The sequence below is a fragment of the Watersipora subatra genome, chromosome 4 (genome assembly GCF_963576615.1).
Source record: "Watersipora subatra chromosome 4, tzWatSuba1.1, whole genome shotgun sequence".
Classification (NCBI taxonomy): domain Eukaryota; kingdom Metazoa; phylum Bryozoa; class Gymnolaemata; order Cheilostomatida; family Watersiporidae; genus Watersipora; species Watersipora subatra.
This window is the reverse complement of record NC_088711.1, coordinates 41384980-41407675: the sequence shown is the minus strand read 5'-3', so window position 1 is coordinate 41407675 and position 22696 is coordinate 41384980. Positions and strand designations below refer to the sequence as shown.

Here is a 22696-nt window from a genome sequence, read left to right as displayed (position 1 = left end):
CTGCAATGACTTATTATAGTTAGGGACATTGTGTGCGCCACTTGTGTACACATCGGTAATCTTTACAGCCTTTTGTGCAGCTCCCTACATTCAATGGAGTTTAGGGCTGATAAAAATCTCTGAGGGAAAAGCGTTTTAGAATTCATAGCCACATGTCCAGCTGCCGTTTAAACCTGTTAACTGCCAGTTGGCACTGCTGAGTGTCAGAAAAAAATAGTAACAAAATGTGTAGCTCGCGAGATCGCTGTCAGGAGACAGCATAGACCTATTAACTATACTTAATATAGTATATTAGTATAGTTAATAGGTCTATGAGAGACAGTGACGGATAGTAACTGTTACAATGAAACAGCAATAGATGGTAGCTGTTACAGTGAGGCAGCGATAGATGGTAGCTGGCACAGTGAGACAGTGATAGATGGTAGCTGGTACAGTGAAACAGTATTAGATGGTAGCTGTTACAGTGAAACAGCGATAGATGGTAGTTGTTACAGTGACACAGCGATAGATGGTAGCTGTTGCAGTGAGACAATAGAATAATGGTAGCTGGTATAATAGTGGATAGTACATGCAAATAGTCTAAATATGTTAAAATATAGCACTTAGCGAGGAGCTGTACATTTATTGGGAACTACGAAAAAATGTTATGAATGAGGCAGGTTTAGAAGTTTCCTTCCAACATTCAACTCATGGCTAGCTTTGTAACAAACAACAAGCTGAGGCACTGCAGACATTCGCACCAACTGGAAGCGTGACCGAAAGGGACCGAATCAGTGTAATATCTAAGTCATCACATCATCACCTCTGTAACATGTTCATAGCATCAAGTATCTGTAGAAAACATTTGTTAAAGGCTTACAAAGTGATTGGTGGTGTAATAGCACTAATGACCAGCAGCTACCAGGTGATTGGCTGTTTAGTAGTAGCAAGGGAAACTAACAGCTGAATTTGAGTAGTGATATGGTAACATGGGCCATCGGCAACTAACAGATGATTGGCTGTGCAGTTGCGGACATGAATGCATTTTCGAGTAAAACAAAAAGAGTTCAACTAATGCAAAGACTGATTGCCAAAAATATATAATTTAGAAAAAACTTCTTTAAAAAATATTAGTTGTTTGAATTATGCTTGAAAAAAGCAAGTGAATGTTAGTGGTGAAAAAAATAGAGAGAAAAAGTGCATAGAATTGGCTGAATACCATGGCAAGCGTTTCCAGCAAAAACAAGCTAAGATTTATGGAGAATGGTTGGTTTAACATCTAAAAGATAGCAAATTTTACATTCTTAATTACCTTGCTTGATGCCGCTTTAGCGATGACTTCATATAAAATTGCTTGACAACACAATAAAATGAAAAATAGAATTTAAGCATAACTTCCATAAAGATTTGATATGATAGTTTGTGTATGGACGAATGAAAACGACTAAAATAATATTGGACGGAGTCGTATCTATTGAGTGATGAAACAACATGAAGTATTCATGGTGAACTTTTAGTGGCTTTCTTGGCAGACTCTTCATCTTCCATGTTTTCCAATAAATTATAAAAAAATCTACAACAAACATGGGAAATCCTTATTAGGTCCTCCTTTAATTGTAGTGTTAGAATACAATACGCTAACATGTGACCTGAAGAGTTGTCACCTCTTGGGCGATGACTCCAAAACATGCTGTATCTATGTCAAACTATGTTCAGACAATAGTTATTGCAGTTCTTTTATGTAGGTACTATTTGACATACACAGACAACTCCTTTTAAGTTTCAAATTCTTATAAACTACTCATTGGTATGACTACTAAATATAGATAGATATGAACTTTATCATTGGTCAAGGCCGTTTATAGCAGCGCATACCATGAGACAAACAACAAAAATAAAAACTAGTAAAGTAGGATAATGCTTACTGGAAGAAAAAGCTTAATTACATAAGGATGTTCTGTAACGTAAATTGGCAAAGTAATAGTGTTTGATATAAAGTGTAGTGTTTTTTTGCGATGTAGGAATGTAATGGATGGTCAGGCAGATTGGATATACAATTTGAGTATTTTAAATAGTTTCAACTTGGCAAGTATTTTAAATCAATGTTTTTGATGTTTGTAGAATGAAAAACCAGTTTCGGGGACGAAAACACTTTAGAAGTAATTTCTTGGCTTTGACACAAGGTTATTTTTTTTAAAACCAATGAATTTTTTTCAATTACAAATGCCAATGCTGCAGACACGACAAATTATTGTGTTGACCATTCCTTTATCCACTTCTTACAATGTATATAACAGGAATTTTTGTTTTTGAATATACTAAACTTGTAATGAAAAATTTTAATACAAGTATAATTGTTACTAGGAATTCCTGCCGGGTACTATTATAGGCTAAATTAATCTTCTTCACATGAGGGCAAGCTTGAAGCATATAGCACAAATACTAAGAAACGTCTATATTGTGTTCTTTAGAAATTCTGCGTAAATTCCCGAGTGATTATTACAGAAATACACTGATCGGCTTGTGCGTCTCTTCTTGCAAATTGCCCGTGGAATTGTGAAATGTGATTTGAGTATTTTAGACAGTAAATATCTAATAACGCATTTAGCTCTCCAGCAATAAGAGCATTTAAACACTGGTCATAGCTATCTATATCAGGTACATGACCCTGAAGCATAATTGTAGAATATATACAGTACATCAAAGCGAAGTTCACGGTACTTTTAAGTAAGATACATGCTTGTTACAAAAATGTACAAAATTTATACATCAGGAATGAGATGACATGGAACTATGTTTAAAATATTACTTTTAAATTCTTACTTCCTAGATTGCCTAACTCATATAAGCAAATTAACCCATTTTTCATTTGTATATAATTCAGCCACAAAGTACATTATTAAAAATCTTTTAGTTTTTGAACAAAGACAGATTAAACATTATTATAATGTGGCAATAAGCATTTGTGAATCGTAAAATTATTCAGATCTTTAAAAACCAAATAAATTTCGAAAGCTTTTTAGTTTTTTTCATTAGTCTTCAATACAAACAACAATCATGAACTGAGCATTCTCATGACTGTTAAATCTTAAATCACTATCTTGTCCATTGCTATGAAGGTGACTGTCTCTCTACAACATTATAATATCACATTTCTAGTGTAGCAGAGATTGATTACCAATATTACTACAAAGCAGAGAGGTAGTTGGAGGGAAGAGAGACAACTAGCTCTGTCTTCATAAGAAAAGAGGAAACTACGAAACCGCAATCATCCATTAATATGTAATAATTTATGCCTGTTAAAATGGCGGTTACTTACATCAACAAGACGCGGTAAAGACCGGTTGCCTGTGCTCCTTAAATATAACAGACACGGCCTGTAGACTACATTTTTAATAATTTTGAAGAACAGCAAGATACAGTTAATAGTAAATGCTCCTCGATACTTCCTACTTGTGGAATGATTATAAATGGTTTAAGTGATAGTGAGAGTCCAGTTTTTTTATTTTCTCGGTTGCCTTTGAACGTTGGTCTAGACTTGTGCTTATACATTGATAAGAAACTTGTACGGCTGACAACATGATTAATATCTTGGCTCAGAAAAATAACTCCTGAGAACTTGAAAGTGAACCTTCACTAAATTTCCATGAATATGTTTGATTTCTTTACCTACCGTTAAACCTCTATTTGACCACCACCTCTATTTGACCGCCACTATAAAGGAAGGGTTGAAAAATAAAGCGCCATAGCGGTCAAATAGAGATTTTACAGTAAGTTATGACCTACACACAAATGATAGTCTAGTACAGTCAAAGCATAATCAACTATTGATGGCACGGGCCTATGATTTTAGTATCAAATACATGTTACGAAGTTTAGTGTATGAGGTCTAATCCAAAAGTTCCAGGAATGGTGTTGTGTACACTTGCATATATGTATGATGAGAAATCCTATTGCAGTGATCGCTGGCAAACACATTGAGTATTGTGACAAAATTTAAGGTTATGATAACAGCGGGTTCTCACATGAGCCAAGGCAATGTCAAGGTCAGTCAATTGCTTCCAGCTATTTCTTAATAAATTTATCAAAATGTCCAATTTATTGGAACAGCATATTTGCATTAAATTTTGTTTAAAATAAAGAAAAACTGGTGCTCAGAGACTTGAACTAGTAAACACTGCTTTTGAAAATATCCACTAAGAAAATAGAAGTTTTTGAGTAGTGCAAACATTTTCGTGAAGGTAGAAACAGCACTGAAGACGACACTAGGTACAACATACCAGCCTCAGCAAGAACTTGTTCATCAACTGACAGTGTGAGATCCACTAGTCATTGCAGATCATCATCTAATTATTAGAGAGATAGCTGAAAAAACTGGACGTCGTTTTAGGGCTGTTCAAAAGGTTTTAACTGTAAATTCAAACATGAAACGAGTCTCATCAAAGTTTGTGCCACTCCCACCTTTGCGCTCCCCCCACACTGCGTTTTCTGTGTAGCAGTTAGCAGTAATGCACTAAAAACAACATGGCCATGCTGCCTCATCATACATATCTACTAAATATGGTTCTCTGTGAATTGCGACTATTTTCTACGTTAAGACTTTCCATGAAAGGAACCAAGTTGACAGTGTAGAACTCAATGTATAGATGTGTGTCAATTCAGTGTATCAGTATTCAGTGTATCAATTCAGTGTATCAGTATTCAGTGTATCAATTCAGTGTATCAGTATTCAGTGTATCAATTCAGTGTATCAGTATTCAGTGTATCAATTCAGTGTATCAGTATTCAGTGTATCAATTCAGTGTATCAGTATACAGTGTATCAATTCAGTGTATCAGTATTCAGTGTATCAATTCAGTGTATCAGTATTCAGTGTATCAATTCAGTGTATAGATTCAACATGCAATAACAAGAGAGTTAAACATCATCAATGCCGATGGCTTTCAGCACTGCGTGGCATCACGACAGAAAAGGTGTGACAAATGTATCGATATCCAAAGAGAGGGGTCTAAGTTAAGTTTAAGGTCTAAGGCTTTGAAAGGGTCTAACTAGATAAAAACATAAGTTGAAGAAACACGTTTTTAGTTATAGCTTCATTTCTGGAACCTTTGGATCAGACCTTGCATTCTATAAGAAACTAAAAACTGACATTAACAAGTAACAGGAGTTATCTACACTAATAACCAACAGGTAACAGGAGTTATCTACAGTAATAACCACTAAGTAACAGGAGTTATCTGCACTAATAACCACTAAGTAACAGGAGTTATCTCCACCAATAACCACTAAGTAACAGGAGTTATCTACACCAGTAACCAACAGGTAACATGAGTAATCTACCGTAATAACCACTAACAGGATTTATCTAAACTAATAACCACTAAGTAACAGGAGTTATCTCCACCAATAACCACTAAGTAACAGGAGTTATCTACACCAGTAACCAACAGGTAACAGGAGTAATCTACCATAATAACCACTAAGTAACAGGAGTTATCTTCACCAGTAATTAACAGGTAAAAGGAGTTATCTCCACTAATAACCACTAGGCAACAGGAGCTATCTACACTAATAACCACTAAGTAACAGGAGTTATCTGCACTAATAACCAGCAGATAACACGAGACACGAATTGGTATTAATCATTTTGGTATTTTCATGTTGGGGCATTTTTGTCTCTCTGATCAGTGAGAGTTTATCAAAACTCTAAAGCAACACGATGCTGTTCATAGGCCATTGTAACGAAGCCAGTTCTTAATAAAACTTAGTCAAAGTATGTGAGCAGCCATTTTTGACATACTATCTGATATACTGAGGAACTGAATCATGTCTTTGCCTTGTAGAAAATTAGGAAATTGAATTAAATTAATGCAACTCGTCAAAAACTGTGTCAGATATAAATGAAACCAAAACAATAAGCAAACATGTAGTCTCTCACAGATAGGTATGTATACAGATGTAGGTCGCCATCTCATTAAACCATTAGATATAAAGTGAGGCTTTTTATGTTAAATAAAAGCTTCAGTACAAATATCTATTAAATAGGAACAGAAATTCCTACTTCATAGAATTCTGTCTAACATATACCATAGAAGAGCTATATACTAGCACAAGTGCTTGTCTTGGAGACGATACCTTGTTGTTTGAAGCCCAGTTCCTACCTAAAGGTTTTGTAAAGAAGCATTCACACTAATGATAGGGTTTCAGTGAGTGACTGACAGGCTTTATACACCCAAGTATGTAATTTGACGTTTTGAAAAGTTCCTAAATTTTTACATTATCTGGAAGCTAGCTGCACTTACTCCGAAGGATTACAGCCACTCAACAACTGATGAGCAAACAAAATACTTAAAGTCAATCCACTCCTTGCTGTTTAAACTGAGCAATGATTGCCAACCCAACCACTCAGTGCTATAGTATACACCCAGCACTACAGTAGACACCCAGTACTACAGTAGACACTCCTACAACGTAAATAATCCATTCTGAGAACCTTACAGAGATTGTTTTGTTACATGAGCAGTAAAATTACTGTAAATTGGCTAATCCGTTCTAACTATGGGATTATTTAAATCGATGTTGAGGGCTTACAGCGACTTGACGCTTTACTTAATTTCAAATTTATATGTAATACGAAGTAAAAATTTTATATAAATATTTTACGTTACGGGGAATTCACATTATATTAGGTTTATGTTATAGGAGCGTCTACTGTACGCCTTGGGTTTCGGTGATGTCGATGGTTTTCTTAAATGTAGGCATTTACTCTAAAATGATATTTTTTAGGTTGGGGTTTCCCATCCAAGAGCCACAAGAATTGGGCCCGAAGAAGAAACATACAATTATTACCTAAAAACTCCGAGCCTATCTGCATTCTTCTTCTCTGTGAAGCTGATAGTAGATGCCCTGAGATCGTCACAGCTAGCCGAGACTATTTTCAACTCAAATGACCTGTGGGTTAGTACGCCTATCAGCTTTTGGAGGATGTCGCATTCAAGCTCTTCTTGGATTGGTTGTAGTCTCACTAACAATCTCATTAAGTAGGTAAGCGTGGCCTTAACCCCCTGTATATAAAATTTGAAAGGATATGCAATTGTGGTCTGTGGATTGTACTCTATCTATAAGTTTGACGCAGAATGGAATAAAAATAAGTAATTTTCGGCTCAATTAGCTAATACTGGGGTCTTTGTCGAATAGCAGCACAATAGCTACAGTCAAGCTTTTAATTCGGTTTTCAACTCATCAACTGCCACTCGCACTTGTAAGTTTGTGGTTAACCAACGAGGACAAGCGATTTATAGTCAACAAACAGAATTAAATACACAGAACCACAATAGAATTTTGGCCCACTCAAGCTTTGTAAAAACAAAGGATGAGCAGACAGCAGATGAATATCTTTTATGCAGTGTCGGTTAACACTGAAGATAAAACCTTCGAAGCTATTGACAGCAATATAGTCATATCTCGACATACGAGCTTAATGCATTCTGGGACTCACATGTTAACTTACTCGTGTCTCAAAGCACTATTTAATATATTAAATAATTAAATACAAATCAATCTGTTACCGCGCTCCGAAAAAAAACCCAAGAATATAACGGTAAAAAACTGTGTTTTTAATTGTTGTAATTCAGTACCTACGCTAACAAAATAACAAATACATATTTAGTTGTTAAAATCGGAAATAAAATGTAACATTACTATGTAAACTTCCGTAAATTTTTATCTCTGAGACAGACATAGTGACTAACTGTAGTCTGAGAGAGACTTGACAGCAACGCATTTAGTACACTAACCTTTGTGACGCTACATAACAGAAACTTTGAATTTAATTTACAAGAATTCAGCTTACTAAACATCCAAAGCTAAACTTTACTCTTTTATAAAACTTACTTTAATTTTGTCGTGGTAATCTTTTTATTATCTATTTTCGGTTTGGCGTTTATTACCTTTCGTTCAATATAACTTTTAGCTGACCTTTCAAAAACTGTTTTTAAACTGACTCGAGTAGAAAGACCAAATGAAGCTAATCTCGGAAGCGACCTCTCGCATACTTTGCTAATACAGTAGTTATCGAGAACCGGCTTGTATTATTAGCAAGGTATATATACTATACTAGCTGTGCCTCCCGGCGTTGACTGGGTATTAAAAATCGGCTTATAAACAATGAGAAGTGATGAGATTTGCCTACCACTTGCTGGCAGGCAACTCTCCAGCAAGTGGCAGGCCAATGCCGCGTGGCCTGGCACATTGCCAATGGAAAATTTCACTAACCTAGTTAGTAAGCTTCAAATGCCAGTAGGCAATGACATTGCGTCAGCATTATTGCCCAGCTAGGCTATTCTAATAATAGCTAGAGCTGGAATGCAGACAGACATACGACATACAGACAAAAAACATACTTTGAGAAATATATATAGATTATATATAGATTATATAACTATTAAATAACTTCCCATATATTATTATTACTCGTATTTCAAGAAAGAAAACTGCTCAAAATGCTGATCATATCTTGATTTTCTCATACATCGGGACACTCGTATGTAGATATATGACTGTACAACATAAGTTATAGTATATGCTGTTAGTTAGGTTTGATTAGTTGTATTATCAGTTTAATTATTAGTTAATGGGAAGTTAATGAGTAGTTAACAAGCAGATAACAACCACATATATTAACAGTTAACAAATGAGGATGATTATTATTCAAAAACTAGTCAATCATTTGTATCATATTGACCAGGTCCCACCTTGTCCATTTGGTTGATGGCCAGATGGGGCTCTTCTCTATATTTCAATAGCAGATCTCTATCCTGGGCTCTAATCACTGGATCCTAACAAAATATATATACGATTGCTTAAGAGTTGTTCTCTTTGCAACTCAGCAGATATCCTAAAAAATACCTTGCTGGTTGTATAAAACAAAACTAAAAACATTACTGAGAATTTGGAGTAATCTGCACTTGCGCTCCTAAAAAATCTGTTAGCTCATGAAGCGTTTACAGTGCACCCCGCCATATGACATTAATGTCAAGGCCAAAATGTCATAGAGTGGGATATAGAAACGCAACATACTTTTCTAATACAAACACCCTTGATAAAAAACATCAAAGTTTTATATACATACTGTAAATATCAGAAATTAGTAACAAAATAGTATGTTAACCTTAGTAACTATAGTTACCTATAGTCACTTTAGTGTATTTAGTGGTTATGATCTGCAATAAAATGTAACAGTACAATTTCCTATGTGCATTAGGTACTGTAGAGGGTTTTTACCTTCGAGACAGACATCTAACATAAACATTGAATTTAATTTTGATGAATTCAGCTTACCAAACACACAGCTAAGTTTTAGTATGTATTGTACTAAACTTTAATTTTGTCATGGTCTAAAATTTTATCACCAATCCGTCACCACAACTTACAAAAAATAACGAAGAACTGAGAGAGAGCGAGCATCATATCTCTTTCATGCATTGTGAGAGAGATTTGAGCGAAGAGCATATTGACATCTTCGTTATTCCGACGTATTCAGCACACTGACTACCAAATTTGAATTTTGAGAGAAATTTTTGTTGATGTCGTATGGCGAAAATAATGTCGTATGGCGGGGGACGAAAAAACATTGTGTGTGACATTGTAAGGCGAACAACCGTATAACAGGTATAACATTTATATGTAATTTCAACTCCAAGTTTCTGCTAATCTCTTGTACGACAAAAAGAGTGTGTTGGCCACTCACATATCTGTAAACAGTCTGCTTTGATGAACATTAAAAACACATCCACCGAACAGACTCATGTTTGGTGCAGCACTTGATGAAAGCATAACACTTTACTAGAAGTGGCTTATGAATAGTTTAGCAACATCAGAAAAAGCTTGATACAACTTTACATGTTGAACAACATTGCATGAAGTGATAATTTTAGGTGTGAAAAGGTAATTTGAACACACACGAAGAATGTCATTCATTTATTTACGAAGACTGCAGTCCTGACAAGTGTGTTCTAGTAGCCTCCAACTAAAACGAGTTATTTTCAATAGTGAAATTTGTTTTCTTTTCCAATTTGTTTGAATCCAACTCTAGTAGATTAACTGAACTAACGATATGAAAATGTGTGTGTACCTTGAGCTGTTCAAACCAGTCCCACAACAGAGTTGTGAGAATAACTGGATTTGTCTCTACTTTTAACTTTTCCCACGCCTCATCCTCGTCATTCAGAAGCCTCTCATAATTCTTCACTTTCTCCATAACCTCTGCTGAGGGTTGATCCATTGCAAGAGCCTGAGCTACCTCGCATACCTCCTCCACCATCTGGCCTAAAGATGACAAAGAAAACGGGCTACGGATCCATCAACTATTCTGATCTGAAGGAAGTTGTGTGCTCATAGCTCGGGTATTTTACACATAGCACGACCGGTTAAGTTGATGGTGGTTTTCAGCCTTTAAACTAGATACAAAATGTTGGAAAAAATGCCCCCCTGTTAGAAAAAGCAAACGCATAAGAAACTTTAAATCTGAATTGCTTGAGAACCTGACAAGGGCTCTTAACAATGTTTTTATTTAATTAACAATTCATTAATTTGATTAATTTAAATTAATTAATAAAATTATTAACTTTATTCAATTATCTCTAGTTACTACAGTACGTCTTACAAAATGAGAAATAAACTTTCAACAAGCAGTTTAAAGTGTGGATCTATTAAGAAATGAACAAAAAAGTTACTGGAGACACTCTGATATATAGTTTATAATGTACCGTATATATATAGTATATATAGTAAAAATATAGATATTTTTACTACAAGCACTACTAGTTATACACACATTAAAATTTTGATATCTCATCTCCATTGTAATTTATGAATAATATCAGCACCATAACCTCACAATTTAGGTGTTATCTACAGAACCCCGTACGTTTCCAAAATTTGAACTAATGCGATACATTTATCAGCAGCCCAAGACAATTACCTAAGACTTTTCATTGTATTTACCAAAACAAGATTACAATAAATTGTATACATCTACATACATGTATATAAATCTCAATGTTTGTTCTTTGTTTGTCTTTTGTTTGTCATCCGTGTGTCCGGCTCTAGCTATTAAAATCTAGCAATAAAAATCTGCTTACTACTGGGATTAAGCTCGGAAGACCAGTTCGCTCGGAACTCGATTCATCCGACCCACCACACCATGCAGAAGTCTTGCCACTATATGACATAACAGTATTAAAATACATATGCGGCATATCGTGTAAATCTTGTAGTGAAAAACTCCCGCCGTACTGGCATTGAACTCACGACGATTGCAATTACAAGTATGCAAACAAGCGCACCTAACCACAAAGGATAAGCCTTTTTATCGTACTTATCTCAACTAAAGTGTCCTTATCGCGACTAAAGCAAAATATGTATATTTTATTATAAATTAATTATTACCTTTCGTGTCTGTTCTTCTTTTGAAATTTTTTTAAAAGCCATTTCAAAATCCACTATTCATTTTTTTCATTTGTAATTTGCAGTTGTCCCATTTCAATTTCAAACGTTCCATTACGGTGCAATTGTAACGGCACAATATCAATCTTCAATTTCTTGCAAAGGAAAATCGCTAAAAATTGTAAAACTAAAAAATGTTGGACTTGTCAAGAAGGAAGAAACACAATAGACATGGGATACTCTCCACATGTACATAAACCTGTGTTTACGCCGTCAAAATGTATTCAACGTCATACGACCAATACTATTGCTGAGATAGCAGCTAATACAGTAGACGCTCTTACAACGTAAATAATTTGTTCCAGGAACGTTTACGTTATATTTGTTTATTTTTGTTCAAAATAAACTGTTCAATTCATTGATCCTGAGTTGATGGCGTGCTAAACTGCAATATACCCAATAGATGTAATTCTAGTAGCAGTGATGCTACTCCAGTGAAAACTTATTTCGTATCATTACAGTAGATGCTCCTACAACAAAAATCATTCGTTTCGGGAATGTTTATGTTATAAGGACTTTACGTTATATGAACAGTAAAATTCATGTAAATTGCCTAATCTGTTCCAGGATCTTAACAAACTCACCCCATTGGCCAAACAAAAATGAAAAACTTAACTACAACTTTTTGTAACTGTAACTGCAGTATTATTGGTTTGCATCGACAACTTCTCTATTTTTTCTGATCAACTTCCCTGGTTTTATAGACCATGATAGACCAATCATGTTATGCAATAAGTTGATGGAGAGCGCCCATCTTCGACGTTCATTTACAACAATTTGCTTATATTGTTCTATGCGCAAAGTCTATTTTGCAAAATAGAACTAATAACAAATCTTTTATACGTCTGCAATAAAACAAAACAAAAATATTTTTAGCATTAAAAGACTGGAACAACCTGTTCATCGTCTAACTGTATCTAGGGGGTAAATGTCAAGATAAAATATAACTTTTGACAATACTCCAACTTGTGACATTCAGATTGGTAGCCCGACGCTGTAACACCCGCACCAATCGATTGCTTCAAAGTATTTAGGAACAATTGCGCAGCTACCTCATTCTCTGTTTTGTCGACGCATCAGATAATCTATCACAACGAACTAGAATGTCATGGAAGTTGTATATATAATAGCTATAACTCTATACTATTATATATCTAAAAAGTACAATCTCTACAGTATCTCTGCAAGTACGACAACATAAGTTACCATTCAAATCGGATTTCAGAACTTGACTGACTCGGCACCTTGTGGTATATGAAATTTTCTATGTAGTACGAAACAAAAACTTCACATATATTATTTACGTTATCTGGAACTTACATTATAGGAGATATACATTATAGGAGCGTCTACTGTACCATACGCTGAGAGAGAACTATGCATCTGGCCTTTGCGCAATCCTACCTTGACCATGGACTCCACTGCCGGGGCTACGCCGCTTGTGTTCTACAGCAGTCAAGTCAAAGACCGAGTCACCATTTGAAATAGCATCGGCCTCTCTTGAATGTCTTGCTGGTTGCAGGACCAGAGGTGACGTCTCCAACTCTACGTCACGTGATTGTTCCGAAGGGATATGTAAAAGCTCTCTTTTCTTGGCTAACTTGAGCATTCTCTCACAGAGGATGTATATTATCTACAACCGACTAAATTCAGTAACTCAGAATAATAAATATTTAGATAGTAATTGAAATTTAAATATTAACTAACTCAAAAGTTAGTTCATTTTATTATAAAGTATCAGTATTTTTTATCATTTGCGGTTGTTTTTGATGTTTGAGGTGATTCGACTGCCAGGATGTTTCAAGATTAAAATTGAAAAAACCTGATTGTCGTTAAAACATTCATATCAAGTGAAAGTGTAATTATGACGTCTATAGTTGCAAAGAGACCGACAGAATAGAGACGCGTAACGCTGCAACTTGAACACAATTGCCGATATCAGCTAGAGCGACGATAGCAACTAGTGACATCATTTAGCACATATTTTTCTTCTGAGCGTTTCAACGGCAATAAAGTTTTATTGATTTTAATCTTAAAACATCCTGGCCGTGGGATCAACTCAAACATAAAACAATCAAAAATGATACAAAAATACCGATACTTCCTGATAGAATCGACTCAGACTTTGTGCAAGTTGATTGTTAAGATTATGAACAGCTTCCGAGATTGCAAGAGAGGGTTTGGAAAAAACCAGAGCTAACCTTAGGCAAGTGCTTAAGTTTCCTGGCTTCAAAGCCATGCAACATGCTTCGCTGCCTCATGAGATGCTGACTTAGATTAGATAGTGAACTCTCAGTGCTACAAAATTCCAATTCATAAGCTGAAATATGTGTAGATCAGCCGTAAATCAACCCCAAATATGAAAACTGTCTCCCTTGTAACATCCAATAATTGGCCGCTTCTCAGACTTAGTTAAGATACAACAACCCTCATAACTTGTGATCCTTACTAAAAATATTAATAAAAATTATATATTATAAAATAATACAAAAAGCTCTCATTTTGATGTAAGCAATTTTCCACCATCATAATAAGGATTTTAAAAACAAAAAAATCAATGTAAGAAAACCCTTGGATGGCATGATATTAGTCCATGGCAACAACTTGTATCTAGGTAATCAAATTTTCTAATATAATAACCAAATTATAATATTAGCTGCAAAACAAGAAAAAACTAACATGTGAAGTCAGCAATCCACTTTTCAGTTGAATAGAAACTTTATCTATAAACTATTGTACTGCTGCAAATACATGTACAGTATTTTTCAGACTATTAACCGTTACTTTTTTCTGATGGTTTGTTAGCCATGCGGCTTCGGTGCGAACATTCTGTGGCTTTTTCTTTCACCGCTAGGGCACATTAACCAGAATCTCCGGTTAGTGCGGCTCAAGCGGTGAAAGAAAAAAATGAAACAATGCCTAATGGTACTGTTCCGTTAGACACTAGGTTAAAAAGCGTCGATTAATACGAAACAGTGCTGTTAGGCACTGTTCCGTTTTAAACAGGAAAGTTGCTGCCGTGTTAAAAAGCACAGACCTTAGTTCTGCAGCCTATACAAAGGTGCGGCTTATGTATTGTTTTATTATCGTTTTTTGGAAAATAGAGTAGATGCGGCTTATATAGGGGTACGGTTTATAGTCCGAAAAGTACGGTAGTCTTCTTTAATAAGTATATACACATACTTACTGGTCTGAGAAGATAACTCTGAAGGGCTTCAAAAACTTTTCAAAGTCTTGCACACATTTAACCTGTGGTCCTGTCTGCACGGATCCTGGTCTACGAGATCTGACATAGTGCACAGCCTCATTGGCTGACATTCGGTTGTGAAAAACGAGGAAACACGCTATCAATACCCCGGTCCTTCCTGTGAAATAACCAAATATTAGAACTTTATTACTACTATAACATTATAGAAATCCATGTACTATAACTTTATTATTACTATAATATTATATAAATACTACAACTTTATTATTATTATAATATCATATCAATGCTATGACTTAATTATTACTATAATGTTATATAATACTATAACTTAATTATTACTATAACATTATATAAATACTATAACTTCATTATTACTATAATGTTATACCAATACTATAACTTTATTATTAAAATATATATTATAACTTTATTAGCAGTAGGACAGCATGCAAGTATTATGACCATGGCCTTAGCAAGAGTACACAATTTTTCGCTTGCAAAAATATTTGACTCGAAAGTCTGTTTGGTATGGCTGCCTAAACAATCCGCTCAGAGGCCAAATAAAATCAAACTGCAGGAATAACCAGCGTTCACCAAAGCACTACAGACTAACATAAAGTCAGGCAGTGTTTCTAGGAGTATATATATACCTTTGCCAGCATGGCAGTGAATAGCGACCTTGCCTTCTGATATGGCAAACTGCATCACCTTGACCATGTCCAGGAGAGCTGACATGGACTCAACAACGCCAAAATCCTTCCTGTAATAAGAATTCCACTCCCAGCAATCTATTGGCACAACGTTGATTTATTCCAACCTTATAGACAATATTAAATCTCTCTACTATCATGGTATGACCAGCTTTCTACGAAACTTTCTTAAGGTCCTGTGGCAAAGTCCTGTGTCAAAGTCCTGTGTTGAAATCTGGTGTTAACGTCTGGTGTTAAAGTCCTGTGTTAAGGTCCTGTGTTAAGGTCCTGTGTTTAGGTCCTGTGTTGAGGTCCTGTGATAAGGTCCTGTGTTAAGGTGCTAAGGTGTTAGGGACTATTAATTAATATGAAAGCAGTTAAACGGAAATTAACTTCGAACATATTACTGCAGCTACTGGTTGAAGTACTAACTGAAATGATTTACTGAGTAGCGAACCAGCTAACTGCCTAACTAGCCGGCTCACAAACTTACTTAACTTTCTGTGCTAAATAACGGAAAATCTGTTTCATTAATATTTTTGTCGAGTTTTTACATACTCTGTCAGCCTTTCTTAGCAGCGGCTTCGATTAACATCTACCAATTGAGATAACCAACAAACTTATTAAATGCTACCTAAAAATAGCCATGGCTCCATGAAAGTAGATTAAAATTTACTACCTTTGAACTTGAATATTTAAGAATTTTTGCTCACAGCTCATGCAAATAAACAGTGCATTGACAGGCCACCAAAATCTGAATACTCGATAGAGAGAGCGAAAAATAAAATAACAGCTCACATTTGTTATCGTCAATATAGCACACTTCTGATCTTTAAGAAAAGAATTTAACGAATGCACCATTTTTATAAAGTAAAATTGCAAAATCAGATTATCCAGTCTAATAGACTCCAAGCAAGCATGAGGGTGATTAAATTCTGGCATAGGTCCAATTAGCCGGAACTTTCAAATGGTCTCAGTTATGCTTTAATTACAGATGAAGTCTTGAACCCTAATTATGGCATATTGCCAATTATAGGGTTGAATAACCATGACAACACTACATTCTTATCAAGCAATTTACAAGAATGCCAAAACATATCACCTACCACCATATCCTCCACTCCATACACTAAATGACCTGTAAACAAACAACACCGAGCCTTGTAGTCCATATACCGACTTCGCGGTGATTGGTTGGCACGAAGCCAAAGTTAGCCTTGAGGCTCACAGTGTATTACGATGAGTCGCGGATTACAGAAAGGTCACTGAACTAGAAGATCTCAGACGCATTACATCTTCTTGCGCTTGAAACAAGATAAACGACATTTTAAAGACAGTTTGTATCCTGTTGTTGTGTCTAGTAAAAGGATCTTGCTGGCGATTATAAAAAACACAGCTAAAGATGTGAAACCTTAATAGACTAATAACAACAAATAAAACTGGAATGGCTGCGTTCGGAATGATGAAAGACTCCTGCCATATACCAAGGGAGCCCACAAACACCAGATCTTAAATCATTCACAAAATTAGTAAAACCTTAATCCTGCGAGAATGACAAGAAGTTGTCTTGTAATAAAATAATTCAAACTAGTACCCTTGCAGTCTAGTACGCCGTGGGAGGTCGTCAGGTGTAATAACTATGTGTACAATTATTCTACAAAACTGAAAAGTGGTCGATTGGTGCAGGTGGTAGTCTACGCAGCCGAAAGTCGTGAGTTCAAATCCTATTGAAAGCTACCTTTTTTCCTAAATTCTAAGCGTGGCTTTGGAAGGAGGCAGCTCTTATTATAGTAAAGATTGTAGATGGCATGTGTTGCAGGTCAGCTCGCTATACACATTTAATACATCCGATGTGTGGAAACACCGGGCAGCCATGAAAACTCACAAATTGATTAAAATATTATCTTTGTGCTGATCCTGACAGTAAACTGTAAGTCCGAGTATTGCTTATGTATTCAAAAATGGAAATACATTTTTTTCGTTATTCGAGTTATCCAGTTCTTATTCTAACTTTGGGTGCTTCCCGACTACACAACAATTTGTATACTTGGATCTTAAATCGCTTGATATTTTCAATCTTGTGTGCCTCATTTGACAGTAAGTTTATCAAGAGATAAGTGAATCTTTGATAAGCTGTTCAGTTTTTTATTGCTATAGGCAAATTTTTTCAATTTACATGTAGCAATAGAATTTAAATTGAATTTTATTATGCTTGAATCGATTTTTTTGATTTTTATGATTTATACAAGTAAATGTCTGGCATTGTACAAATACTAAATCAAGTTTTTGCCGCAAAAAAATTACTTTTAATCAATGTATACAATATCTACCATTTTAAGTTTTAAATCAAAGTGTTTGCTTATTTCTGTGTTCTCTGTTTATTTATGTTTACTGTGTTTATTTTTGTGTACTTCATACTGTACCAGCTGCAGTGCCTAGTACAGCTCTATACTGATTGCAATAGTCTTGCTGCACATTTGAGTTTAATCATTTTTCTTCTAGCTAACAATTCTTACATAATGCTAGCTGAAGTGTTTAGCGTGAAACCATAAAGTCTCTTACAATAGTCCAAACATTCTCCAAACCATAGTCTCTTTGCAACTAGCAAAGAGACATCTACCCATCGTAATTAACTGACTGTGGTTAAAAGAAAATAAAATGCGTTGAATTACTAACGAATAACTAAAGAAATCGTTACCGGAACCAATGTATTAAGAATCAGTGATGGTCCGACGTAAATGCACCAAAATATATTTTCAACTTTGAACTTGCTAAACTAGTAGAAATATCTGCTAAAATTTTGTTTTCTGGTTCCATTAACATAGTATCATGCATTACCAATCATATAAAACAATGTTAAAATTATGTTTACTTTCACTTTAAGCATTTTTCTTCTAACCAACAATTCTTACATAATGCTAACTGAAGTGTTTAGTGTGAAACCATAAAAGATTGACATGTGTAATAAGTATGTACACAATTTATTCCATAGTATAGCCAGTTGAACTAGTGTATTGGAATAATGCCTGTCTGCAGAACTCAAGATCCCAAGTTAAAATCCAGGGTACAGCAGATTTTTCATTTCTGAAACTGTGTGGCTATAACTGGACACACAGACAGATGTAAGACACACTGAGATTAATATCTTAATGATTTACATGTATATTCTACATTTTATTAGTTACAAGTTGCCTTACCAGCCAAAGTTGTAGAAGAAGATTCCTCCGTCCATGAACTGCTGCTGCCGATAGGAAAACTCTCCCTCATGCAGACCCTCCCCACAAGCAGCATGCTCACCTGGTAGCTGTACATTTATTATTGCATTCAGACCATTTCTACAAGAGGGTAAACACCGGATGAAATTGCTTTCTAATCTGTCAGCACGTAACCAAAATTGAAATATCAATATTCACTTCAGATGTTTTAATCATCGATGTCAAAGTCGAATTTTGTCTTCATTGGTTTGAGAGACGCACGCAGACTAGCATTTTTAAGGCAGAATTAATTAAAACGTTTTTGGACACAAGGATGACAAAGTGATCAGATGAAAGCCAAAAGTGATTAAAATTTACAGTTTAAAAATTGAAAAATGATTTTAAAAACTTTTCTTTTTGTAATCCAACACAAAAGTGGAGATGTTGAGGGAACTAAATGCAGATTTTCAACATGAACTTATTATTCAGTTTTGTTTTTGTATAATTGTCTAATTAGCTTCAAACGGCATTGACTAGTGTAAATAAAGTTAATATCTATCCGATAAAAACAAAATATTATAATTATATTGTTACAGATAATTGTTACATGTAATATTAAACTGTCATTTAACCTATATTAATTATATCAATATAGTATATATTAATTAATATTAATCAAATTATCTGTAGATTTGCTAGTGCCTTTCAAACCACATTAAAGTCAAAACTTTTTAAATTTCTAATTTGCACTTTTATAAACTTTTTAACCTTTGTAATTCAGCCTCTGTTCTGCTCGGGCCAAAAGATTTCTTGTGATCTAAAGCAACAACTGAGTGTTACCCAGAGACTAAGTGCTGCAATTGAAATCTCTCTTTTTTGCAGTTGGTCGTTTAAACGATTACTTACTTACAGTTTAGGCTTTATCATTGACTTTCATGCAGCTCAGTTTTCTGCCTTTTCCTATTTCCATAAAACTGCATGCATAAGGTAATTGCATTACTAGAGTCCCTCTCTAGCAACCAAACATAACATCTCACTGCAGAATGCTGACAACGCACACCTGCATGTTGCAGGTCCAGTCAACAGTAGTTCAACAGATAGTCAATTTATTACCTCAAATATAAGCAGGAAAAATATTTTCATGTTATTTGCAATAATCCCTTGTAAACATGTTTACTTCTTTTATGGTTTTGAAAAGTTGGCAGAATGGAACGGCTAATGTATGCGTAGGTGAACACGAGTTACAGGAATGTTTGCCTTTCCGCCAGCCGGTCTGAGTGGGAAGATCTAGACGCAATTAGCTGGAACACTAGCTCCGTAGTATGAAAATGAGAAATACCAAATATCAAACTTACTCATTGAACTGTCGAATGACATCATGTTTCTCTACAAGATATGTGATAGGTCGAGATGTGGCGAGAATGTTACTTGTGACCCTGTGAATAGAGATGAAATAACTTGAAGATACAGAGTGATATTAAACTGAAACAGTTATTGTATCAAACAAAAAGAACAGCACAATTTCGAGCAACACAGACTAATCAGGAACGTTAACTAAGATATTCTATATACAGTACTAGCCAAATGTCCGGCATAGCACGGGTATTAAAAAACAGCTTATAAACAGTGGCGGGTAACATAGTTGCCTGCCACTTGCCATTAGCCTGAAACATTGCCAAAGAGTAATTTGAATACACTACTATCCGTAGTGCTAAACCTACTAATATGAGCCGTGAGAGCAAGCTTTAGTCAGGTTGCAATGTGTAACGCAGAATGCCATGCCTACTTTAACCAACACAACTGATCAGATTTTCGCGTATATTAATTGGTGAGATATTTGCCTGGCGAACGGGAAGTTCTGAAATAAAATCCAGCATGAGGCGAATACTTCATTCCTAAAGTTTAATAGCTATAGCTGGACACACCGATTCACAGAAAACACACAAACACTGAGATCTATATACTGTATATAGATATATACATGTACTACTGAAAATCCAGCATTGCGTAATAAAAAAGTTTCAGAACAGAGCATCTTTTAAACAACAGATACAACATTTATTATTCTAAACTTTAAATGAAGGTATTTGTTTATTTTTTGTGTGGGATATAAGTTTAATTGGGTTTATACTGCAAATAAATATATTTATAGCATTTACAAAAAATCTGGGCAAGTATTTCTCTTCTAATAGTTTAAGCAGGCTAACTAAATCGTGAAGCGAGCGTACAGTAGATGCTCTTACAACGTAAATAATCTGTTCAAGGTACGTTTACTTTATAATGATTTTATGTTGCTTGAACAGTAAAATACGTGTATATTGCTTAATCCATGCCACGTTATTTCCAAACTCACTCCTTTGGCCCTACAAAAAGGACAAACTTGACGCAACTTGTTAATTTATTAGATGCACCGTAACTGCAGTGGAAATTGATGGGAGCAGGTGATTCGATAGCCTGCTATAGAATCGCCTGCTCACCCCTATCAGGCGAGACTTGACGTTTTTATGACTAAAATTTGTCAATAATTACATATAGGTATTTATATGTATATATATATATATATATATATATATATATATATATATATATATATATATATATATATATATATAGATACATGTACTACCAATTACTTTCTTGAGTAAGGAAAAGTGCGCGTTACCAGTGAGAATAAAGGCCTTTGATAGCCTGCTCATCCTTTTTCCAAGTTTCATCACAACAGTATTTGCATTTCTTTCCTCCGCAGAACATGGAACAGGTTGCTTCATGAGGGAATGTCTGTCTCAGCGCCTCGGATATCTTGTTGTAGGCTCCTGTCGGATTCTAACAAAAACAGACAATTAGCCTCCATATAGCGGTTTCCCGCTAGGTTCAGTGGAATGCGAGTAGGATGGTTTCGATGCACTAATTTGTAATAAATTTATTAACCATCAAACCATGAAGTCTACAATGTATAAAAGGCAACAATAGCTTAAAATTAAAAAAATACACAATTCTCAGAATGCATATGAAATTATTACAATTACAATGTATTTAAAAGACAAGGAAATAATATTAATAAAAAACATATATTTTGCCATCTGCAAACTCGCAGTACTGTTACTGTTAAAAAAATGTGATAAAATTATCGGAATTCAAAGTTTACTAATGTTACTCGCTATAATTCAGCTGTGGAATGATTGCTCTTGCAGGGTGGTGGATTGCCAAACACTAAGAAAAACACTGCTAAGTAACACAGGACTGGTCCACTCAATTTGAACAGATCTTGTTGTCCAATCAAAAACCAGGCTACGCTGCCCCAGACTGAGACATTGTCCATTGCCCAAGCTAAACCTGCCTAAACTGAGTCGCGTTGGCAACAAGCATATTTATTATTTGAGTGAGAATTGGGTTCACTGAGTACGTAAACTAACACTGTTGGGTAATAAGTTATGTTTGGAAGTCCGCTACGTGCATGTAATGTTTTACACTCTATGACATAGACATTTCAAAATAATTTCAAAGCGTAAACTATTTTAATAACAGACAAACTGATGTCTATGTGATTATACAAGGGTATAAATAATTCCATTGAGGTAATCTAATGCAACCTAACTCAATCTTACATGGTTCACATCTGTCTTCTGTTTATCTATGTGTTCTCCCCATTCAATGGATTCAGAGACCTTAGTTTTGTCTGTGTCTGCATCCCAATCATCCTCCCACATCCTTTCATCTGTAGATATTGTTGTGCCTAAAATTGATAACTGGTAAGGCGTATGTTTCCGTTCATAAACTTTATGTTACTACAACCTACAATTCACTATCCTGACTCCTTCGTAATGCTTATAGATTACTAACTTTAAAAACACCTGTTTAGCTCACTCAATAATTCTGGATTCTTGTATTTTTATTTGTTTTTTTTTTGGCATTTAACGAAAAACATCATTTTGTTGATGATGTCCAATGCCAATAAAAAGTTATACCTTCATACAAAACATGTTGGTGGAATCTACCACATGAGTGTTACTCAAGTATACACAAGCTAAACAACAGCTCCCATTTACTTCTCTATGTATCCTCCTATGTTTATTATGTCTTTCAAACCAGGAGGTAGCTTCAGGTCTAAAAATTCTTTG

At 35.0% G+C, this 22696-nt stretch overlaps 1 protein-coding gene across 1 annotated transcript; it reads right to left on the bottom strand.

Moving 5' to 3' along the window:
• Positions 1 to 611: 611 nt before the first annotated feature.
• Positions 612 to 22306, bottom strand: LOC137393324 (protein tyrosine phosphatase domain-containing protein 1-like). The gene is made up of 12 exons (XM_068079822.1): positions 22184 to 22306; positions 21241 to 21401; positions 19934 to 20014; positions 18582 to 18719; positions 15346 to 15455; positions 14672 to 14849; positions 13686 to 13782; positions 12889 to 13117; positions 10112 to 10305; positions 8733 to 8816; positions 6829 to 7043; positions 612 to 1552 (listed from the first exon to the last, which is right to left on the bottom strand). The coding sequence occupies exons 1-12, from the start codon at positions 22283 to 22285 to the stop codon at positions 1480 to 1482; spliced, it is 1662 nt and encodes a 553-aa protein (XP_067935923.1). The 5' UTR covers positions 22286 to 22306; the 3' UTR covers positions 612 to 1479.
• Between the last annotated feature and the right edge of the window lie 390 nt (positions 22307 to 22696).